Source organism: Leucopleurus acutus (genome assembly GCF_964270905.1).
Source record: "Leucopleurus acutus genome assembly, chromosome: X".
NCBI lineage: Eukaryota > Metazoa > Chordata > Mammalia > Artiodactyla > Delphinidae > Leucopleurus > Leucopleurus acutus.
Genome location: NC_139148.1, coordinates 55,340,959 through 55,361,461, shown reverse-complemented (window position 1 = coordinate 55,361,461; position 20,503 = coordinate 55,340,959). Strand labels below are relative to the sequence as shown.

The 20,503-nt window shown below is 41.1% G+C and overlaps 1 protein-coding gene across 2 annotated transcripts in view; it reads right to left on the bottom strand.

Annotated features, from left to right (window-relative positions):
• Positions 1-5,837: 5,837 nt before the first annotated feature.
• Positions 5,838-20,503, bottom strand: part of HEPH (hephaestin) — a gene marked incomplete at both ends in the record, with an annotated part of 87,842 nt that continues 73,176 nt past the window's right edge. The window contains 6 exons of one of the 2 annotated variants that reach the window (XM_082864783.1): positions 5,838-6,067; positions 8,410-8,454; positions 11,318-11,480; positions 12,335-12,474; positions 14,911-15,136; positions 16,210-16,316. In XM_082864783.1, coding sequence (XP_082720909.1) covers positions 5,838-6,067; positions 8,410-8,454; positions 11,318-11,480; positions 12,335-12,474; positions 14,911-15,136; positions 16,210-16,316 — 911 coding nt within the window. Of the gene's footprint in view, positions 6,071-8,409; positions 8,455-11,317; positions 11,481-12,334; positions 12,475-14,910; positions 15,137-16,209; positions 16,317-20,503 lie in introns of both variants that reach the window. The other variant, XM_082864782.1, reaches the window with a different exon arrangement.

Here is a 20,503-nt window from a genome sequence, read left to right as displayed (position 1 = left end):
CAGGTACGGGGGAGTTTCTTGCCTTTTGGGAGGTCTGAGGTCTTCTGCCAGCGTTCAGTATGTATTCTATAAGAGTTGTTCCACATGTAGATGTATTTCTGATGTATTTTTGGGGAGGAAGGTGATCTCCACGTCTTACTATTCTGCCATCTTGAAGCTCCTCTCCCAATCTATGTTTTTAAAAGTTCTCACAATTTGCAGTGGAAAGGATGTGTAGTGGGAAGGCAAGGGTAAAAGTATGAACAGGGAGGAGGTTATTGCTTTTGTTGAGTTGAAAGTTGATAGTGGCCTGTACTTGGCTGGGGGTGTACAAATGTTAAAAATAGATTGATTTTGGATACATTTTGAATATACTACTGGTAGAAATTATGGTTGTATTGGAAGTTAGGGGTGAGGGAAAGGGAGGGCTGAAGGATGACTCTTACGTTTCCATCTTGAATAGCTTAACAGATGGTGATACCATTTGCTGAAATGGGCTAGAATGGAGGAGCAGCACATTTAGTGGGAAAAAGCAATATTTCTCCATTAGACATATTAAAATATGAATTTCCTTTTCTACATCCTAAAGACACAATACATTCTCAAGCTCCCTGCTGTCATATATGCTGTTAGTCTGGCATAGAATGTTTTTTCACCTATCTACCAAGTTTCTCCTCATCCTTCAAGGTTCAGCTGAAGTATACTCTCTTTGTTATTCCTCCTGATCCCTCCCAGTTATCTGGTTCTTCCATCTGCTTTCAGAGCACTTTACTTATAACTGTCTTCTGTACTGGAAAATGAGCTTGAACAGTTTATCCCTGTATCCTTAGTGTCTAACATAATGTCTGAATTTTATTTTTTAATTGTAACATGAGACTGGATGTAGGTATGGACAAGACGGCTGACTAGGTAGACCCTGAACTCACCTCCTCCCATGGGCACAATGAAACTGCAACTATTCAAAGAGCAACTATCCATGACAGCAACCTGAAGACTAGCAGAAATGACATGCTACAGCTAAAGATATAAATAAGGAATCACAAGATGAGTAGGAGAGACAGAGCTTCCATATAGTTGAGACCCATATTCCCTGGTATATGACCACAAAGGGAGAATAATCCCAATTGCACTGGTTCTTCCCACATTGGGCTCTCCAGCCATGTGGTCCTGCACCAGTAAGATGAGCCTCCAGAACATTTGACATTGAAGGCCAATGGGGCTTTTTGGAGAGACAGAAGACTGTGGGAAACAGAGACTCCACCCTTAAAAGGCACACACAAAATTTAACATGCTCTGAGACTCAGAGCAGAATCAGTAATTTAAAAGAAACCTGGGTCAGACCTGCTTACTGATTTTGGAGAACCTCCTGGAGAGGCAGGAGGCAATTGAAACTCACCCTGGGGACACAGACACTGGCAGTAGCCATTTGTGGGAGCTCATCCCACCAAGAGTACACTGGTGCTGGTAAGCACCATTGTTGCTTATTAGTGCTGGAACCTGGCCCCACCCATCAGCCATTTGGCACCAGTTCTGGGATGCTCCATGTCAGTCAGCTAGCAGAGCAGGGACACAGCCCTACTCACCAGCAGGCCAGCTTCTGTAGGACCCCCCACCCCGAGATCCAAGCCCTCCCGGGATTGGACCCACCCACCAGAGGACCCAGGAACCAACCCCACCCACTAGTGGATCGTTACTAACCCTGGAACCCAGCATCGCCCACCAGGGCATGGGCAAGAGCCCCAGGATCCCCTGAGCCTAGTTCCTACCCACCCTTGTACTGACAACATCTCTGGGACCACCAAGGTCATGCAGCCAAAGATGCTGGGACCCAGCTCCACCCACCAGTGGGCTCTCATTAGCCCCAGGACTTCCTGGGCCCTGGCACCACCCACCAGTAGGACAACTTCAGATCCAGAAACTCTGGGTTCCATAGCCAGAGACCCTAAGACCTGGCTTTGCCATCCTGTTGGCTGGCACTAGCTCTGGCACCAGGCCTCACCCACCAGCAGGCAGACTCCAGCCCCAGGATCATCAAGGCCCTGTAGGCAGCTGTGTCAACACACAGTGTAAACACCAGCAGCCTGGCACCAGCCCCAGGATTCCCTTGTCCCTTGCCCTATCCACCTACCTATACCAACTCTAGGGTACCCAGGGTCCTGCAGAGACCCACCAGTGTGTTGGCATTAGCCCTGGGTCATCCTTGGCCCTGGAGCTGGACACCAGTGGGCCAACACCAGCTCTGGGAACCCGTGCCCCACAGCCAGGTACCCCAGGACCTAACTCTTCAAGTCAGTTGACACCCAGGACCGAGCTTCAGCTGCTTCTGTGTGAGCACCAGCCCTGGGACCACGGCAGCCTTGCATCCAGCTGTGGCAAGAACCAGCCTGTCCTCTAGCAGGCCAACACCACCCCAGGACGTCCTGGGGCCCCACCCAACAGCAGGTCGACACTTGCTCTGAGATCCCTGGCACCAGAGCCAGCCACCATGGGACCTGGCTATACGCACTGGTGGACCAGCACTAGCCCTGAGATCCCTCTGGGCTCAGTAGCCAGTCAACCTATGACATGGCCACAACCATCTGTGGCTTGGCACCAGGACCTGGAATCCCCTGACTGTGAAAGCAGCCATACCAGGACATGGTCTTGATCAACTGTGGCTCACAGCCTCTGCACAAGGCAGTGTCTGGCAACCAACTGGACAGGGGTACAGTCCCACCTACCAGTGTCCTCACAGTAATCAGCCCACCACAACAGAAGGACCCACACAGCCCACATAGAGGGAACCCAGAAAGTATACTGTCTTTTCTCATTCAAGTTGTGATTTTACTGATTCTTGGTATGATGGAACTCTGAATCATATTAAAACAATCTATTTTAGGAGGCAGTAACCCTGTTTATGTTTAGCATAAGTCCTGGCATAACTTTGTGTTCCAATGGCAATGTAACTTTCAGAGACTTTGCTGTGCTCTTCAGTTTTGCTTGGTCTCTCTGGTGTCACTGAGGTTCCTGTTGACCTCTGCCAGAACCATTATTGTCTCTGGGTAGGAAAAGGGATTCTCCAGCTTACAGGCACAAAGAGTGCTTCTTGGGCTGCAGCTTACTATGTTGGGATTCTCCTTGCAGTTGCTTTGTAATGTCTAACTGGGGGAGGAGAGTCTCTGGTCAACAGAGATGAAGAGCAGCTTCCATGGTTACTTGATGTAAGCAAGGCTCCTCCCCAGTCCCTCGTTCCAGAGTCCCAGGCCCACCTGGGCTGTCCCTAGGACTCCTTTTTGACTTTGGGCTGCATTCTTCTAGGTTAGGTGTTAGGAAGATGATTTGTTGCTATGTTTCTCTATTCTTCTTCAGGCTGCCTTCTTCTTCTCTATCTTTTTGAGCCCTTCTATTGTTGTCTTTTTTTTATTATTTCCAAGGTTTATTTATCTCCAGAGAGAGGTGAACCTATGGCATCTCATCTAAACTGGAAGTCCAATTTATGTTTTTCAAACATCACTTTTCTGCATGGAGAATCAATTGTAGGAGGCTGGAGTGAATGTAAGGTTATAAGCAGGAGGCTACCACACAAATCCTGGTAACAGATGGTTGTGCTTTAGTCTGGGGTGGTAGCAATGAAGATAGAAACAGATGAATAAATTAAAGATATTTTGGAGGAAAAGCAAACAAGGCTTACTTTGCGATTTCTGACTTGAGCAACTGAATGGATGGAAGTGTCACTTAATTGTCAAAAACATCTCCTACATCCCCACAGGGAGAACACCCACTACAAAAATGCATACTTTTCTGTAATACATGGGCTTGAGCTTACATTCCCCAATCAGGAGCAGAGTTACACATTCAGAAAAAACGTATCCCCATCCCACCTACTTCTCCTTGTCTCAGATTCGTGACTGAGACCACCTTCCATTTGCATACAGATTACAATAATTGAGTAGAGTCCCCAGAGTGCACTGAGTTTTCAATAACCTTCACGTTAACAATACACCAACAGAGTTCTGCTGTTAAGTGCATTGATTATGCAATGGTTTAAATACTCTCAGTTGATTTTATCACTAAAAATCCAAATCTTCTCCCTACTCCACACCCTGTTATGTTTCTGAGACTTCCAGTAAAGCTCTCCACAGAGCCATTGACCACAGTAAACCAAGATGAATGATGGGCTCTGGCCTGTGTTTTACCCTCCAACTTTCAACATTATTTAGCACCTGAACACCAGCTTTGTGGGTTTCTACAGTTAATCTGCAAAGTGTTGCTAACTAGGCAGACAGTTTTGCTGGAAAGACAGGAAAAGGAACGTTGGATTCAATATGGGTAACAAATGATGGAGATTAGTGGAGTTTCCATGATATAGAAGGATGAAGCAGGTATTTGGAGTCGAATAGATGAAGGCTTGAATCCCTACTCAATTTTTAGCTGAATGACCTGGGGTAAAATCACTTACTCTCTATAATAATTTGTTTACTAAAAGGTAAAACAAAGTATCACCCTGATAGAACTAAGGGAAGTAAAATGCAATCAGGTATTAGATGCTTTGTAAAGTGTAAAGCACTATGCATTTCAGTTATTATTTTAACTGTCCCTGATGCCTCTTCCATTTTCCACTTGCCATGTAAAATGGTATTATGGATACTATAGTAAGAATGGGCCATCTTATCCCATCCCTAATCTGTGTCTTGTCTGTGCTCTCTGACCAAGGTTTTAGAGAGGCTTGAACTTGTAAGTGACAAAGGAATATTGCTTTAAATTACCAGAGGAAGGACTCTACCCTATAAAGAGGCCCCCAAAATTGCAAGTAGACCTCTCATACCCCCAACTACCAAAAGAGCCCATTAGATCTGTGCCCACCTCTCCTTGCCCAGTGTAAAGGTTTGAGCTTAGTTTCAGCCCTTTATTTCCCTCTGACAACTTTTCTTTGCATTCAGAATACTTTTGGCACTTATGGGTCAAAAGATGGTACCTACCACTCTGATTCTGAGGCTTCCTCTTGGGTAGCTTCTTCACTTCCAAAACACAAACCTGCAGGGTCCACAAAGGATAGGCAGACCCATTCTATGACCAACACTAGTCACCCCCACCAGTCTCGCTGAGTGCTCTCTTTTTCAATAACAGTCACAACTTCCCAGAGGCCACAGAGACAATCAAATTCACCAAGTTCACTCTTATGGTGTTCTAACAAGCACTTTAATGTGTAGGATTTTCTGACTAAAACATGGAGAGGACACTCAACATTCCCTTCAGTGCAAATGCACCAAGAACTTGGAGTACTGCCTTCCTGAGGAGCTTTTGCCTCCAAAGGTTGTAGTTGCTCATGACAACAATATTCCATCTACCCACTTAACCAAAACAGTCCACTGCCAAGAAGAATCAAAATACAAGTTGGATCTTAAAATCCCACCCCACCCATTCCCCATCAAGACTATGTTCTTAGTCCTAGTTTAGATTTGGATTATCATCACAGCTCACTTAGCCTCAGTTCAAACTGAACTTGCCTAAGTCCTGGAAAGCAGTAGAAACCTAATCAGTGAACCTTACTCTTGGTATCTACTTTGTGAGAGGAGTCAGTTTTTAGAAATTTCCAGACCTTCCAAGTGTCAGTGGGTGATATAATATAGCTGTTGAAATTTGTGATATTAGATACTAGGGGACTCAGCCCCAGGTGCCCAAGTGGAGTAAAGAAACTAAAGAAAAAGAAAGCATATCATTTCCATGTAAATAAATTAGTGAAGAAATACTCTTTTGAGTTTGATTCCCTCCTCTGCCTCTCTAAAACCCATTCCCCTTTGACAATGACAATGAGGTCAGCTGCTAGTCCATGACCTGCTGGGAGTGTGTCCCAGATGTGCAGTTCCAGGATCCAGCTGTTATTGCTTGAGAGACAGAAGCTTGAAGCTGTCATCCAGGATGGACCTCCTGTTGCGCCGTAGCTTTCTCTGCCGATGCTGGTACCACATCACACCACCAAGAGCCAGAGCAATGAGCAGGAGAGTGACACCCATGGCAATCAAGACAGAAGTCAGTATCTCGATATCCTTTACAGGGATCTGCATGCCCAGCATCCTCACATTGCTTTCTCCAATGTCTCTGGGAATTGCTACTGAAATGGAACAAGAGGCAAGTGGGAACCCTGCGATGGAGAATATTCTAAAATGTCTTATTTTATAGTCAACTCTGGGAGAGGAGAAATAAGGTCATCCAAATAGGACAGAGGAACTATCTCAAAAGATCAGCCAATGATGACAGATACGGAGGTTACAGAGAACCAGCGTAACAAAATGTCATAGCTGAGAAAATTATTAGGAAGCATTGAGGCACCAGTCCCCCCATGGAAAGAGCTAACACTCAGAGTGAGAAGGGCCTTGACATATTTCTTTAAATATATAAAAACCTGTGATGTAGAAAAAAAAAAGAATTGAATTTGGTTTGCATGGTTCCAGAGGGTAGAACTGGGAGCAGTAAGTAGAAACTCCTGAGAAGCAGTTTGACTCAATTATCTAGCTTATCAATACTCACTTTGACCATTGGACCATGACAAGAGCCTGTCTCTGTGCTGTCTGGTCTCTCACATCTTTGCGTCATTATAACACTGATGTCACATTGATCTTTCTAGGTGAAATATCTAATTTTCTTAGTTCCTGGCATACAAACTTTTGATGATCTCCAATCAGCCTATGGAATAAAGCTCAGACTCAAGTCAGACATTGCAACTCTCATGATCAGGTTCTAACTTAGCCTACTCTTATTTACTATCTTCAGGGATAGCAACTCATTCTTTGTTCTACAGAATGGGTGAGCCTCTTCAGGCTTCCAAGACTTTCTCATGCTGCTCCCATTGCCTGAACACCCTTTCTTCTTCCTCACCATTCTATCCCTAGCTTAAACATTATATGTCTCAGCAAAGCTTTCTTCAATTCAGCTGTATAACTAACAATGGTCTTTCTTTTGTGTGCCCAAAGTACCTGTACTGTTTGTACTCCCACAATTTACTTCCTTGGGCCAAGTGACCTAATCCACCCTCACTTCTGGATTTCAGTCTCCTCTTTTATAAAATGGGGATAATAACCATACTTAATTCAGTGGTTTATTGTGAGGCTTGAGTGAGTTGATATTTATAAAATATTTAACATAGCTCCTGGAAGACATCAAATGCACAATAATTGATCCGTTGTTATTATTGTTTCCCCACTTTAAAAAAATAACATAGTATCCAGCACTGCAATTATTGTCTCTGTGTCTCATTCCACTTTTAGACATGAATCTCTTGGAAAATAGTGACTATGTCTTACTTTTTTGGTGTCTCTGGCAGTTAGTATGTGTTTGATGAATGTATAACTGGATGAATCAATATTCTTACAGAACTGAGAGAAGATGAAATATAATGAGTTCAAATGGAAGCTGGGAAACATTCTGGTTTTGAGTTTACATTCTACCACTTACTTCCCTTGTGACCTTGGAAAAATCACTTTCCATCTCTCAGAAAATATTGGGCTTTAGTAGACCACCAGTTTTGAGGGGTTTTCCTCACTGTTTAACGTTTTTAACAAACAAGAGCTTATGAGGATGTATGTATGTATGTACACACTGATATGTACAAATGCATATACAAATGTATGCACAAAATATGTATATATAAAAATATATGTGTGTATATATATATATATATATATATACACAAATACATATACATATATGTATGTCACTCTGCTCTCTCTGCTTCACCTTACCTCTCCCTAATCCTCCAGGACATACCCTAGTCCCCTGGTTGACTGTTTATAAGATACTTAGATCATTAGGACCTTTCCAAACAGAGCTGAAAAACCTCCAGACTAAACTGAAAATCTCTAACATCTATTCTAGCCTCTCACAACTTTATGAATCTTTCTCAGTTCAGGTACAAATGAGGTAGAGAGTGAAAACATTATTTGAACCCAGCCTGGATAGAACAAGAAGCTCTATTTTCTGGAAGTACAGAAATGGATGGTTCTAAAGTGTCAACTATTTAGTATTCTATAGATGAAAGATTAATTACCTGGTGCAGACTGAATGGCATTTGTCCTAGTTTCACACTGTCCTTGTGGGGAATTCATATCTGTACTATAGCACCTTCATTCACAACTCAGCAAGACCTTGAATTTTATTTCCCCTCATACATTAGTAAGAGGATAAGATAGCAGCCTTCACTGAGGATGAGGCAATTTTCCTCAACTCAGGAGGTTGGGCATGGGGGTCAGAGAGAATAAACCTGCTGAGGGAAGCTTAACTGGAAGCTTAACCTTAGATTCCTGGCTTCTGAAATCTTAAATAAATCTCAGGATGTTTTCTGCTAGTATTGAGGTCCACATTTCAGCCATATGAAACTCATCTTCTAGAGGCACTGAACTTTTCCCCAAATGCACAACATATATAACTACCCAATCTGTGTATCCTTCTCCCTACCTTTTCCAGTCTCTTCAGAGATGATGGTGGTAGTGCTTAAGTGTTCTGGAGGAAAAAGAGAAAAGAAGTTAGTCCTATTATTCTTCCTACTTATCCACAGGCTTGTTGTAGGAGGTTAGCAATGGTTGGAGGACTCTCTGTGATATAGTAAGCAAAATGGAGGTGACTGGAATTAACTGTCTTGTGATCAAAGTCAGTATTGGTATGTGGATTTGATTTTGAGCAGTGACACAAAATATAAGCAAGAGCATAGTCTTAGGAGTCCAAAAGGTAAGTCACCCCTCTGCCAAAATTTACATATTTATTGACACTTTATCCTCATTATTGCTCTTTTTGCCACCTTTTCCCAGCCTTCCTTCAGGAAGCCCCTGTTCTTTGTCAAACCTGCATCCCTACATATTCAACCTTTTTAGAATACTTCTTCCTCTTCTTGCTTTAATGAGGCTGAGCTCTTTTCTGAGAACTATACTTCCTTTATATCTTCTCAATACTGTTTTGAGATTATTTATTATTCCTCCCCTTTTTGCAAAGATCCATCTCTTTTGAGGCTTATATTACTTGGCTAAAAAATCACAACCACTTCTTGTCACTGTTACCTAGCAGTTTTCATTCATGGAAGTCTTTGGTACGTGGCTCAGTCTTTCTTGTCTTCAATTCCCATCATAAGTGTCGACCTATCCAACACTTAAGCCTCACAGTTTTTAGACCTCTTAACTCTAACAAATTTCAAATATACTCCAACTCTATCAACCACTCTTATGGTTACATTGGGCTAATTATGCAGACTTGCTCCATCTCATAAGTCTAAAATCTAACAACAGCCTCCTATTCTCTCCATGTTCTAATGCTATTTATTCTATTTCACCTGTTATTTTCTCCTCTCATGAAGACCTCTAGCTCCTGGACACTTCCATTTTTCTCACCTCACCAGTTTCATCCTGTTTTTTTCTTCCATTCCTGGCCAGGCTGGACTCCATTGTCTATCACTTCAACTACTAACTTACCAGGAATATTATAATCATTTGCTGAAACCCCAGTAACTATACTTTCATTGTATTTTTTTCTGGTATTATGATGAATGCTGGTGGAGAAACATCACACAATTGTAAAGATCAGTATTCTTTGGGTCCAACTTCAACTAAGTCCTCAGTGCTGCTTGGCAATAATTAATTTATTTCCCATCACTCAGAGTAACTTTTCCCCCACCACCCAGAGTGGTTATTTCATAACCACTTTGCCCACTCTTCTAAAGCCCCTTACACTACCATCTATCTTTCATTCTTAGTAGATGACTCTGTCTCCTCCATCACAGATGAAACACAGACCATCAGACAGAAATATCTACCTTTTTGTCAAGCCTCTCACCCAAACCTACACATTGGTCTTTTCTGTTTTCTTTCTTCTTTTAGTAGAAAAAAATGACCTTACCCCACTCTAATATTTTTTTGTAGCTCTGACTTTCATCCCCTGCTTCTTCCCTGGGAAGCCCTTTCCAACAATTAGTCTTTTATTCCCTATCTGTCTTCAACTCTTCCCTCTGGTTGGCCTGTTAGCTTATATGTGATTGGAACAATATCAAATTAGACCATAGTCTGTCAAACAAACAAAAGGTAAATAGGTAAAATTTATGGACTGGCTCATTATTATAGAGAGAGGTAAGTTATTCTTATTCATGGAAGTTCCTTGATGATATGTATTGATGCAGTCTCTTATCTATTAGATGGTCCATATTTGACATGACCCGTTACTACACATGGAGAAAATCTATTGCTTTGGATCTATAGCATCTTGATGATATATCAATTCACCACTAGAGTTTGATTCTAAGGACTGACAGGATACAACAAAGAATTATGTGTGCCTGTCTGGGTGGTAGGGAATAGTACCACAGTAGTAACTGGAAGACACATTCTAGCAGTATGTGTTACCAGAGAACAAAGTTTTCCAAAGATATAGGAAATCATAATGTACAATTATTCGTCTTCCTCCCTGGGGGTAAATAGCAGAGTTGTATTTTCTACCCTGGCTTGCTAGCCCTGTTTAAATGTCTAAAGACATTTTCCCACTTTCTATTCCTGCTGACAGAATGTCAATGGCTGGGAATCCCAGAATACCTACCTCAATATAACCAGTTTTCAAAACAGCATGACTTAAAAAAAAAAAAGAACAGGAGAAAAAATACCTCTCTGGATTCATGTGGGTCCCTAGAGTTTCTATTGAGCCTCTTGCAAGGGGGATAATGATGAGTACTGGATTCAGGTTAAGAGACTTAAGAAGTGAGACTCAATGCTTTGATGACCCAAGGACACAAAATTCAACACAGCCTACTCTTCTATGTTATTGGTGGTGAACAAAGATTTATTGGTAAAGAAAATACCCTGGCTATTACGTCTCCATATAACAAATACAAGGAAAAAGTTTTTTCCATCCTTGTTAGCATCTGTCTGGGATTAGTTGTAATTGAAGGCTAATATCTCTTTCCAGCCTTAGACAATCCCCACAAAACAAACTAATTAAGGGGTGACTGTTAGAATTATATTTTTCCTTTTTATAAAAAAAGAACTCATTAATAAGATTCCTTTGAAATAGTTAATACCTCTAATAAACTCTAAAATAATAAATTTACATACAAATTAAATGTATTCAAAGGAAGCAAATCTACACTAAGCATCAATGCATACAGCCCAGCCAGGCTGAGTCAATTCATGTGAGCTCAACAAGTATCAAAGAAATTAGGAGGGGGCATGAGCAGGGGAGCAACAGGGAATGAGAAATATTGGTTGGGAGAACACTAGAAGGGGTCTGTTCTGTCTTCTTGGGATCAGAAGATGGATGCAAGTCACTTCTTGGATTATCTGGTTCTTACAGGCTAGATACAGTGCCAGAAGATATCCTAATTAGGCTTTACCTCTTTGGGACAAAACCATAAAGACAGTCTCCATGCCAGCATGGACATGGTCTGTAACATGACAGTGAAGCAGCCATGTCCCAGGGTTGCTGGTCACCATCTCCACAACCTCAAAGGTCCCTGGGAACAGATCCACCACGTCTGCCCGGTAACTCTCTCCACTCTGCAAGAGAGATTGTGGGTGAGAGAGAGAAATTGAAGGGTAGAGATAGTCTCAGAACTTATAGGAATTAAAAGGCTTGGGTATCCACACCAGAGACATGGAATTTCAAGATTCACAGACCAGAGAACAGCTTAAAGATTCCATCTTATCCATCTCTTCTGTGAACCCACCCATACAAACTGACTCAACAGAGGAGACTCTCTCTCCTCCTACTTTTTCTTAAAGTGTCCCAAAGTAAAGTTCATTTAGTCTTTCATTAGGGGGATAAAAACTAGTATATCCATACATTTTAGCAGGCTTAAGCCTTGACCCCTAGGAAGGATCCACATATTTACTTTAGAAATGAAACTCAATTTAGTTTCTCCTCTATGCCACCACCTTTATCAGGACTTCTAAGTCTTTAAGTCCACATTAATGCCTACAACTCTGACCCCTTTTCCTAAGACAAAATTTCTTCTTCAAAACCCACATGTAGTCCCATGTAGGTCCTGAATTGAAGTTCAGGAATGGATTAAGGACTTTCAGAGATTGTGAGACACTACTCTGAAATTTCTTACTCAGGATGACTGCTTACTGGACCTCAAGTCCCTGACTGAGACCCAATTACATTTATTCCTTCAATCTCCTTATCACATAAATGAGCCATTCATTTCTTCTATATCATAGGGGAAAGCTAAGGCCTGGAGGGCAATGACTGACCTTGGGATACAAAGCCAAACTAGAATTCCCTGATCAATACTCCATGTACAAGACCTTTCTTCTTTTAACTGATTATTATCATGTTTCTTTTTATTCTCTTCTTTCTTAATGGATATCAAAGCACTCTGAGGGACTCAGCCTCTTTTCCAGCTCACCCGATAGAGAAAGCTTTCTGCATGGAAATGGACAGTGTGTAGGTCAATATCTTGTCCCATGGCCAGCATGTACCAAGCCACTCGTTCTCCTTGGTACATGGTAAGGCCCCTGAGGTTGGCATAGAGTTTTCCATTAATGGCTGTAAGAGAAGAAAACTATTTTATATCTCTCATTTTGACTTACCACTGCCACTACCCTAGAGCTAATCCCTATCATCTCTGATGATAGCAATACCCTCCTAAATTCTCTCATTTTTATTCCATTTGTCCCTCTCCAGTCTATCTTCCACATTGGTGTTACAAGAGTGGTCTTTCTAAATAACTAATATGATCATGTTATTCTGCTGCTTAAAATACTTTAATAGCTCCTTCCTGCCAAAAATATCAAGTCCATGCCTCCTTAGCTCCGCCAACAAGGTCCTTCAAAATACAGCCCCAAACTACCTTCCCAAACTCATCTACCATTATCTAACATATTTATTTCAATTAAGGTGATTTTTTCACCATCCCCCCATATGGTCCCATATTCATGTTCTCTGTGTTCTTGCTTATGTTTCTGATCTTCCCTCCCAGAAATTTTCCCTACTTTTATCCATCTTTTCAAAGCCCAGTCATACCTTCACCTCTTCTAATAATACTTCCCTGATCTAGCACCTCTCAGCACCTCTCACTGCCTGCATTCCTTTCCACAACTGAACTCCTCCAGTACTGTCTGTACCACCCTTTGGAACTCACTAGAAACTGCCTTATACATTTACCTATCTTTTAATTTGTGGAATTTTATATCCCCAACTAGGTTGTAGGTTTCTATTAGGCAGGACATAAATGTATATACTATATTCCTTGTATTCTTCAGAACACCCAGCAGACACCTGAGCCTACAATAAATGTTTAAAAAAATACCTGTCACATTCTTGGAATTTATAATGATATTAACACATGGGACTCATCATCTGCCTCTTCCCAGGCCACATCCTATGCTTTAAAAACAACAAACCACTCATCACCATGTTAATTCACACTGTCAAGACTATGCCCAGGATACACACCCCCACTTTTCATGTTCTCACAGAGGGAAGATGATTTATACTCTACATCCCAAGAGAGGAAATAATGGAAGGAACATTTATAGCCTATTTACTCTGGCCAAATTTTGTATTTGAGAGAAGGGACTAAATACGCTTAACTCAGTCTGACCATAGAAAGTGGTGCAGATGGATTTGTTATTCCATCATGGGGAAGATTTTATCCCTGTGAAGGAGGAGGGTATTGTTGTCCCTCTACGTCAATGACAGGATGAAAAATCTATCCATTGTTGGGGTAGTATTAGTAAGCCCATTTTGTTGCAGAACTAAATTCAGTTTGCAAATTAGCTTTCTCAGTAAGTTCACATTTGATCTTAAGCATCTCTGCCTCTTGCTCAATTGGTTCAGGAATCTGGAAGTGAGAGAAAGGGTATTATTTGTTTGCCCTCAGATACCAACATTATTTTTTTTCTCTAGTGTCAGCACTCAGAGAGTTTTCAACAAATATTTGATAGGTAGATAGATTGATACCTGAAGAGTTTGGATGAATAAACACATAAACAAAAAGATGGAAATGAGCATTATCTAAACCCCTGCACTAGCAAGATCTGTGTCCTCTTTCCATTTTGGTTTTGGGAAATTTATTTCTCTGATTTGAATGGAGCTAAAAAAATTCATTTTATAAAGTTTGTGAATCACTGGATTCAATGTGAATCACTCATATTTCCATCAAGGGGAAATAGCTAGAATCTGTGTGACTATGAGATACTACTTTTGAGTTCCAGTTAGAGTCACTATAAAAGCTGCAACTTATCCTCAAATCAAAGAAATACTACACTAGAAGAGATAGTGAGAAATCACTTCATACATTCTGCTGCACTTAAATTCTCCCTCTTCTTTGAGATTTTCTCTATTTTTTTTAAAGATACACAAATCTCTAGAACAAAGGAAGGCTTGAGTGCACAATTTACCTCCAAAATCCATTTGAGCATCAAGAAGCTCTTATTTGTATGTAATATAACCCAGTATGCTGCTCTCTGAAGCTCTCTCTCCAATCCTTCCATCTGTAAATTGAACCTTTGTTTTAAAAATAGATTAAAAGATAAGCTGTCCTTCATTTGACTATATTAGAATATATTGAGAAAACAGATCTCAGATCCAGAGTGGTAAGGAAATAAGATAATATTGAGAAACTAAACTCAGAATTTTTAAGTAGAGAGACCCTAATCAGCCAGTGCACCAGGTACATAGAGGGTCATAAATGTCCATCTTGCCTTCTCTAATATGTTAAAATGTGCTAGTGTCACCACAGCAACTTTACAGAGTCAGCTTCCTGCTTTCTGGGCACTTGAACTAACGTAGACCACATTACCTATTTTATGTATGAAATATATAATACTGTAGTAGGAGACATTTCTTCTAATTTGTCCCCATTCCACTTTCCTATCCTTTCAGAAAATATGCTCCCTTGGGTTGTGATGGGCCTATCAGATACCCCCATGCAGCCAGTAGGGACTTCTTTGGAAGAGGGTTAGGTTCTTTTCTACAGACCATGCATTTTATTGCTCTCCAAGAAAGTCTCATCCTGTAGGTTAACATGGCCTGGATCCTGGGGCCCATAAGTTTCCACATTCTCTTCCAGATACCAAGACTGGTTCTCATCAAAAATCAAGAATAACAAGGCAAATTCTCGGTCCATGTCATGCCGTCCTCCATTGGGCTCTAGGATGCCCTTTCGGCAGATAGCCAAGGGTCCCACCAGGCCACTGTACATGTCCTAAGGATAGGAGGAAGAGGGAGAGAGTGAACTAGATGGAGTTGTTTCTGGGTGGTAGTGCTCTACAGAGAGACAGGCTAACATCCAAGCCCATTGTGCCCTCAGCACTTCATCATAATGTCTTGTATTTATAAGTACCTCATCTATATTATCTGAATTCATCCTCACAACAATCTTGGGACATAGGAAAGATATGCTATCTCACTTATGATTTACCTCTGCTGGACTATTCGTTGATCTCCAAACTCACCAATCATTTTCACAACACAATGCCTTTTCTCAGGCTGTTTCTTCTTCCTGTAATGCCCCACCACCACCATATCCCTATCTTTTATCATACTGCTATTCAGCTTTCAAGGCTCAATGTATGTCTACCTATCATTATGTTGCCTTCTCCAGTTTCCCCCTCATTCATCCTCTCCTCCAAGCAGAAGTAATCACTCTCTCATGGACCCCCACAGCAGTTTCTATTAAATACTATGCTATACTTAAATTTTATTCTGTGTATATATATATATAGTTATATTTTATATATTTAATGTCAACGTTATGTTTATATTCATCTGTCTCCCACAACTAGATCATACTCTTTGAAAATGGGAACTGTATCTTACATTTGTATCATCCAAAGCACCAGGTAAAATGTAGTAGGCTCTCAATAAATGATAGCTGACATCTGCCTGTGGATGGGTGGCTACATAGATAAGCCCATTTTCCAGGAAACAGAGGCAGAATGACTTGCCTAAAGTCACTTCAAAAGCAAGACAGAACAAAATTTGGGCTAGAAACCCAATCTCTTGACAACAAATTCTAGGCTTCTTGAATGATAACATACTGCCTTATATTATCCAAGAAGAAGAAATAAGGAAGAAAATCCTCAGAACTAACATGTGATGCTACCTATTCCTTTCATCCCTCCTCCTAACTACTAGAATAAGCCCAGCATTTGAGGAATTTCACCCGAACCCTGGACTTTAGTGCTGGGCTTCTTACTACATCTGTTTAATAACTTCTTTTTACTAGGCAGCCTGCCCAATTCTGAGACAACTCCAGGAAGCCAATATTGTCTTTACCTTGATGGGATCCACTGCAGAATAATAGATCCAGGAAACACAAGTAGAATCATTGGGCCCAGGGCCAGATCTCTCTGGGATGTTCCACTGGTAAGTGAGAACCTCACCTAGAAGTGGTAACAGGAGTCTCCAGTTAGACCAGATCAGAAATTTCTCCCAGTTCCCGGGTATCCCTAAGAGGCTGTGGCAGGTGAGTCCCAGGACCTTTAAGATATTTCTCCATCATTTCCATATCAGTCTTCATTTTATTTTTGTGACTTTATTCTTCTCCCTCCTGGGACACCCTCAACATCTCTTCTACTGTCCCTATCTTTAAATATTCAGGTCCAATACTCTAGTAAGGCAGTTCTGCTACTATTCTCCCTGCTTATAATGACCTTCCTTCTTTGGCTCTGTTTTGGTCTCCCTATCCTGCTGCTGCCTCCTAAATGCAGCTGTTTCTTCAAGGCTCTGTCTCTAGTCCTCTTCTCCTCTTTTTCCATACTGTCTCCATGGAAGATTTAAGCCATCTTTCTGATGTCAATTAATCTGTGTGTATTGATGCCTCAAATACTTAGCCAGACTTTCCTTGTCATTAAGCTCCAATCCAAAATGGGCATAGAGAGAACGTACCTCAACATAATAAAGGCTATATATGACAAATCCACAGTAGGCATCACACTCAATGGTGAAAACCTAAAGCATTTCCTCTAAGATCAGGAACAAGACAAGGATGTCCACTCTCACCACTATTATTCATCATAGTTTTGGAAGTTCTAGCCATGGCAATCAGAGAATAAAAAGAAATAAAAGGAATACAAGTTGGAAAAGAAGAAGTAAAACTGTCACTCTTTGCAGATGACATACTATACATAGAGAATCCTAAAAATGCTACCAGAAAACTACTAGATCTAATCAATGAATTTGGGAAAGTTGCAGGATACAAAATTAATGCACAGAAATCTCTTGCATTCCTATACATTAATGATGAAAAATCTGAAAGAGAAATTAAGGAAACACTGCCATTTACCATTGCAACAAAAAGAATAAAATACCTAGGAATAAACCTACCTCAGGACACAAAAGAATTGTATGCAGAAAACTATAAGACACTGATGAAAGAAATTTAAGATGATAACAACAGATGGAGAGATATACCATGTTTTTTTTTTGGAAGAGTCAATATTGTGCAAATGACTCTATTACCCAAAGCAATCTACAGGTTCAATGCAATCCCTATCAAATTACCAATGGCATTTTTTTACAGAACTAGAACAAACAATCTTAAAATTTGTACTGAGACACAAAAGATCCCGAATAGCCAAAGCAGTCTTGAGGGAAAAAAACGGAGCTGGAGGAATCAGACTCCCTGACTTCAGACTATTTATTTGTTTGTTTGTTTGTTTGTTTGATGGGATTAACAGAAACAAACTACTTTATATAAAATAGATATGCAAAGAGGATATACTGTATAGTACAGGGAATTATAGCAATTATCTTAAAATATCTTATAATGGAGTGTAATCTGCAAAAATATTGAATCATGATGCTGTATAACTAAAATTAACATAATATTGTAAATCAACGACTGAACATTGGGGACAGAGTCAAGATGGCAGAATAGGAGGATGTGGAGTTTGCATCTCCTCACAAATACATCAAGAATACATTGGAACAATTCTCAGAGAGCACCTACTGAACACTAGTGGAGGACCTCGGACACCTAAGGGGACAAAAAAATCCCCGAGCAACCAGGTAGGATGAAGGAAAGGGGGAAGAAAAGTGGAAACAGGATGAGACCAGTGCCCCTGAGGGGTAGCTAAAGGAGAGCAGAGGTTCCTACACTCAGAAAAGCTCACTTACAGCAAGGGGAACAGTGGTGACAGAGAGGGACTTTCAGGGGATTGGGAGATTGGAGGGGAATGCAGCAACCAGTATGTGTAAGGCAGGACAGAGTAATACCTATTCACATAGTCTGTGCCACAGCCCTGCACACCCCAGCCTGAGTTGTGTGTAGGAGGGCTGGGTGCTGGAGAGTGAGGTTTGGAGAGTGGACCCAGGGAGGGGGTAGCTGTTGGTTGTGAGGAGACAGCCTGAGGCAGCAGGAGGGAAGGGCTCCATGGCCAGAAAAGTTTGCAGAGGAAGCCCAGGCCACTATGGAGGTGAGATGCAATTGTTGAGTGGTGTGCAAAGAGCAGGACTGCCATTGGAATGCCCTTTCCCACCCGTTTGGCTGGCCTCCTTGGGCAACGTAAGTTGTGCATGCCTGAGCAGGCTCACCCACCCTGAAAACCAGGGTTCCCCTCACCTGCTCAGGCCTTGGCAAGCCTGCTAGGGACCCAGGCCTGAGCCCTACCCCTGCCAAAACCTCCTCTGGCCACATGGGTTCAGGTGGACCTGAGCACAACTCCCCCAAAGCATCCATGGGCTGTGTGGGTCTTGGCAGCCTGCCACCACCCCTGACAAATCTTCCTTTGTCCACGGAGGTCCTGGCAGGCTGAGCGCCACCTTTCTCCAAAGCCTCCTCCATCTGTGCCAGCCACTGAAGCCATGCCCATGGAAGTCTGCACCCTGGCTGGCCTATGCAAGCATGTGTGCTCCAGGCCAGCTTCAGGAGCAGATGCTGGTGAGAGGAACACAAGCAGAGGTGGGGATGACACAGCTGGTCCAGAGACCTACCAAGAGGTCTTGGAGGAACTCCTGGGGAGGTGGGGGTTGGCTGTAGCTCACCGTGGGTGCAGGGACATTGATAGTGGAGGCATCACAGAAGTTTCCATTTTTAAATTTTTTATATTTTTATCTTTAACTTTATTTTTTAAACTTTTAAAATTATTTTATCTTTTTGCTGTTGTTCTATTTTGCTTTGTTATTTCATTTTTATTTTTTCTAAAATATTTTTTATTTTTCTAATTTTATTTTTCTTTTTATTCTTTGTTACTGTCCTGCTCTTTGTTATTTGTTGCCCCTTTCTTCCTGTTGGTTTGTTATTTTGATATTTTTGTTTAGTTTTGTTTTGCTTTGTTTATTATTTTCTTTTGTTTTTATCCTTTTTTTTCTAGTTTTGATTTTTTGTGTGTGTGTCATTTTTGTGTGTTTGTCTTTTGTTCACTCAGCTTTTCTTTTAGTTTGTTTTTTGATTTTCTTTTGTTTTCAGTTTTCTGTTTGGGTTAGTTTTGTTTTTATTATTGGTTTTGGTTTGGGGGCTCTCTTGTTCATTTTGGTGTCTTCTTGTTTTTTTGCTTTCCTTGGGTTTTTTTTCATTGTTGTTGTTTGTTTGTTGTTTTGTCTTTTGTTTATTTTGATTTTTTTTGTTGTCTTTGGTTTTATTTGTCTGTTTGTTTTCTTTTGTTTGTGTGATTGTTACTTCTTATTTTTGTTGGTTCGGTTTTGTTTTTATTATTTGCCTTGGGCTTTGTTTGTCTGCTTTTTGTTTGTTTATTTGTTTTTGTCACATTGTGCAACTTGCAGGATCTTGTTTCCCAGGCCAGGGGTTAGGCCTGAGCCCCTGTGGTGGGAGCACCAAATTCAAACTGCTGGGCTATCAGAGAACTACAGGTCCCAGGAAATATTCGTCACTGTGAGGTCTCGAAGAAGTCCTCATCTCAGCACCAAGACCTGGCTCCACCTAACTGCCTGCAAGCTCCAGTGCTGGACGCCTCAGGCCAAACAACCAGCAAGAGAGGAAAACAGCTCCACACATCAACAAAAATGAGATGACAGAGAAATATGTTACAGATGAAGGAGCAAGGTAAAAACCTACAAGACCAAATAAATGAAGAGGAAATAGGCAACCTACCTGAAAAAGAATTCAGAGTAATGATAGTAAATATGATCCAAAATCTCGGAAATAGAATGGAGACACAGAACAAGACAAGGATACCCACTCTCACCATTTCTGTTCAGCACAGTATTGGAAATCCTAGCCACAGAAATCAGGTAAGAAAAAGAAACAAAATGTATCCAAGTTAGAAGAGAAGAGGTAAAATTCTCACTATTTCTAGTTGACATAATACTCTATATAGAGAATTCTATAGTCGCCACACAAAAACTATTAGAACTAATAAAGAAATTCAGCAAGGTTGCATGGTACAAGGTTAATATACAGAAATTTGTTGCATTTCTTTACACTAACAATGAAATATCAGAAAGAGAAAGTAAAAAGTAATCCTGTTTAAAATGGTGTCAAAAAATACCTAGGAATAAACTTAACCAAGGAAGCGAAAGACCTATACACTAAAAGTTATAAAACATTGAAAACGGTAATTGGAGATAATTCAAGGAAATTGAAAGATATCCCATGCTTTTAGATTGGAAG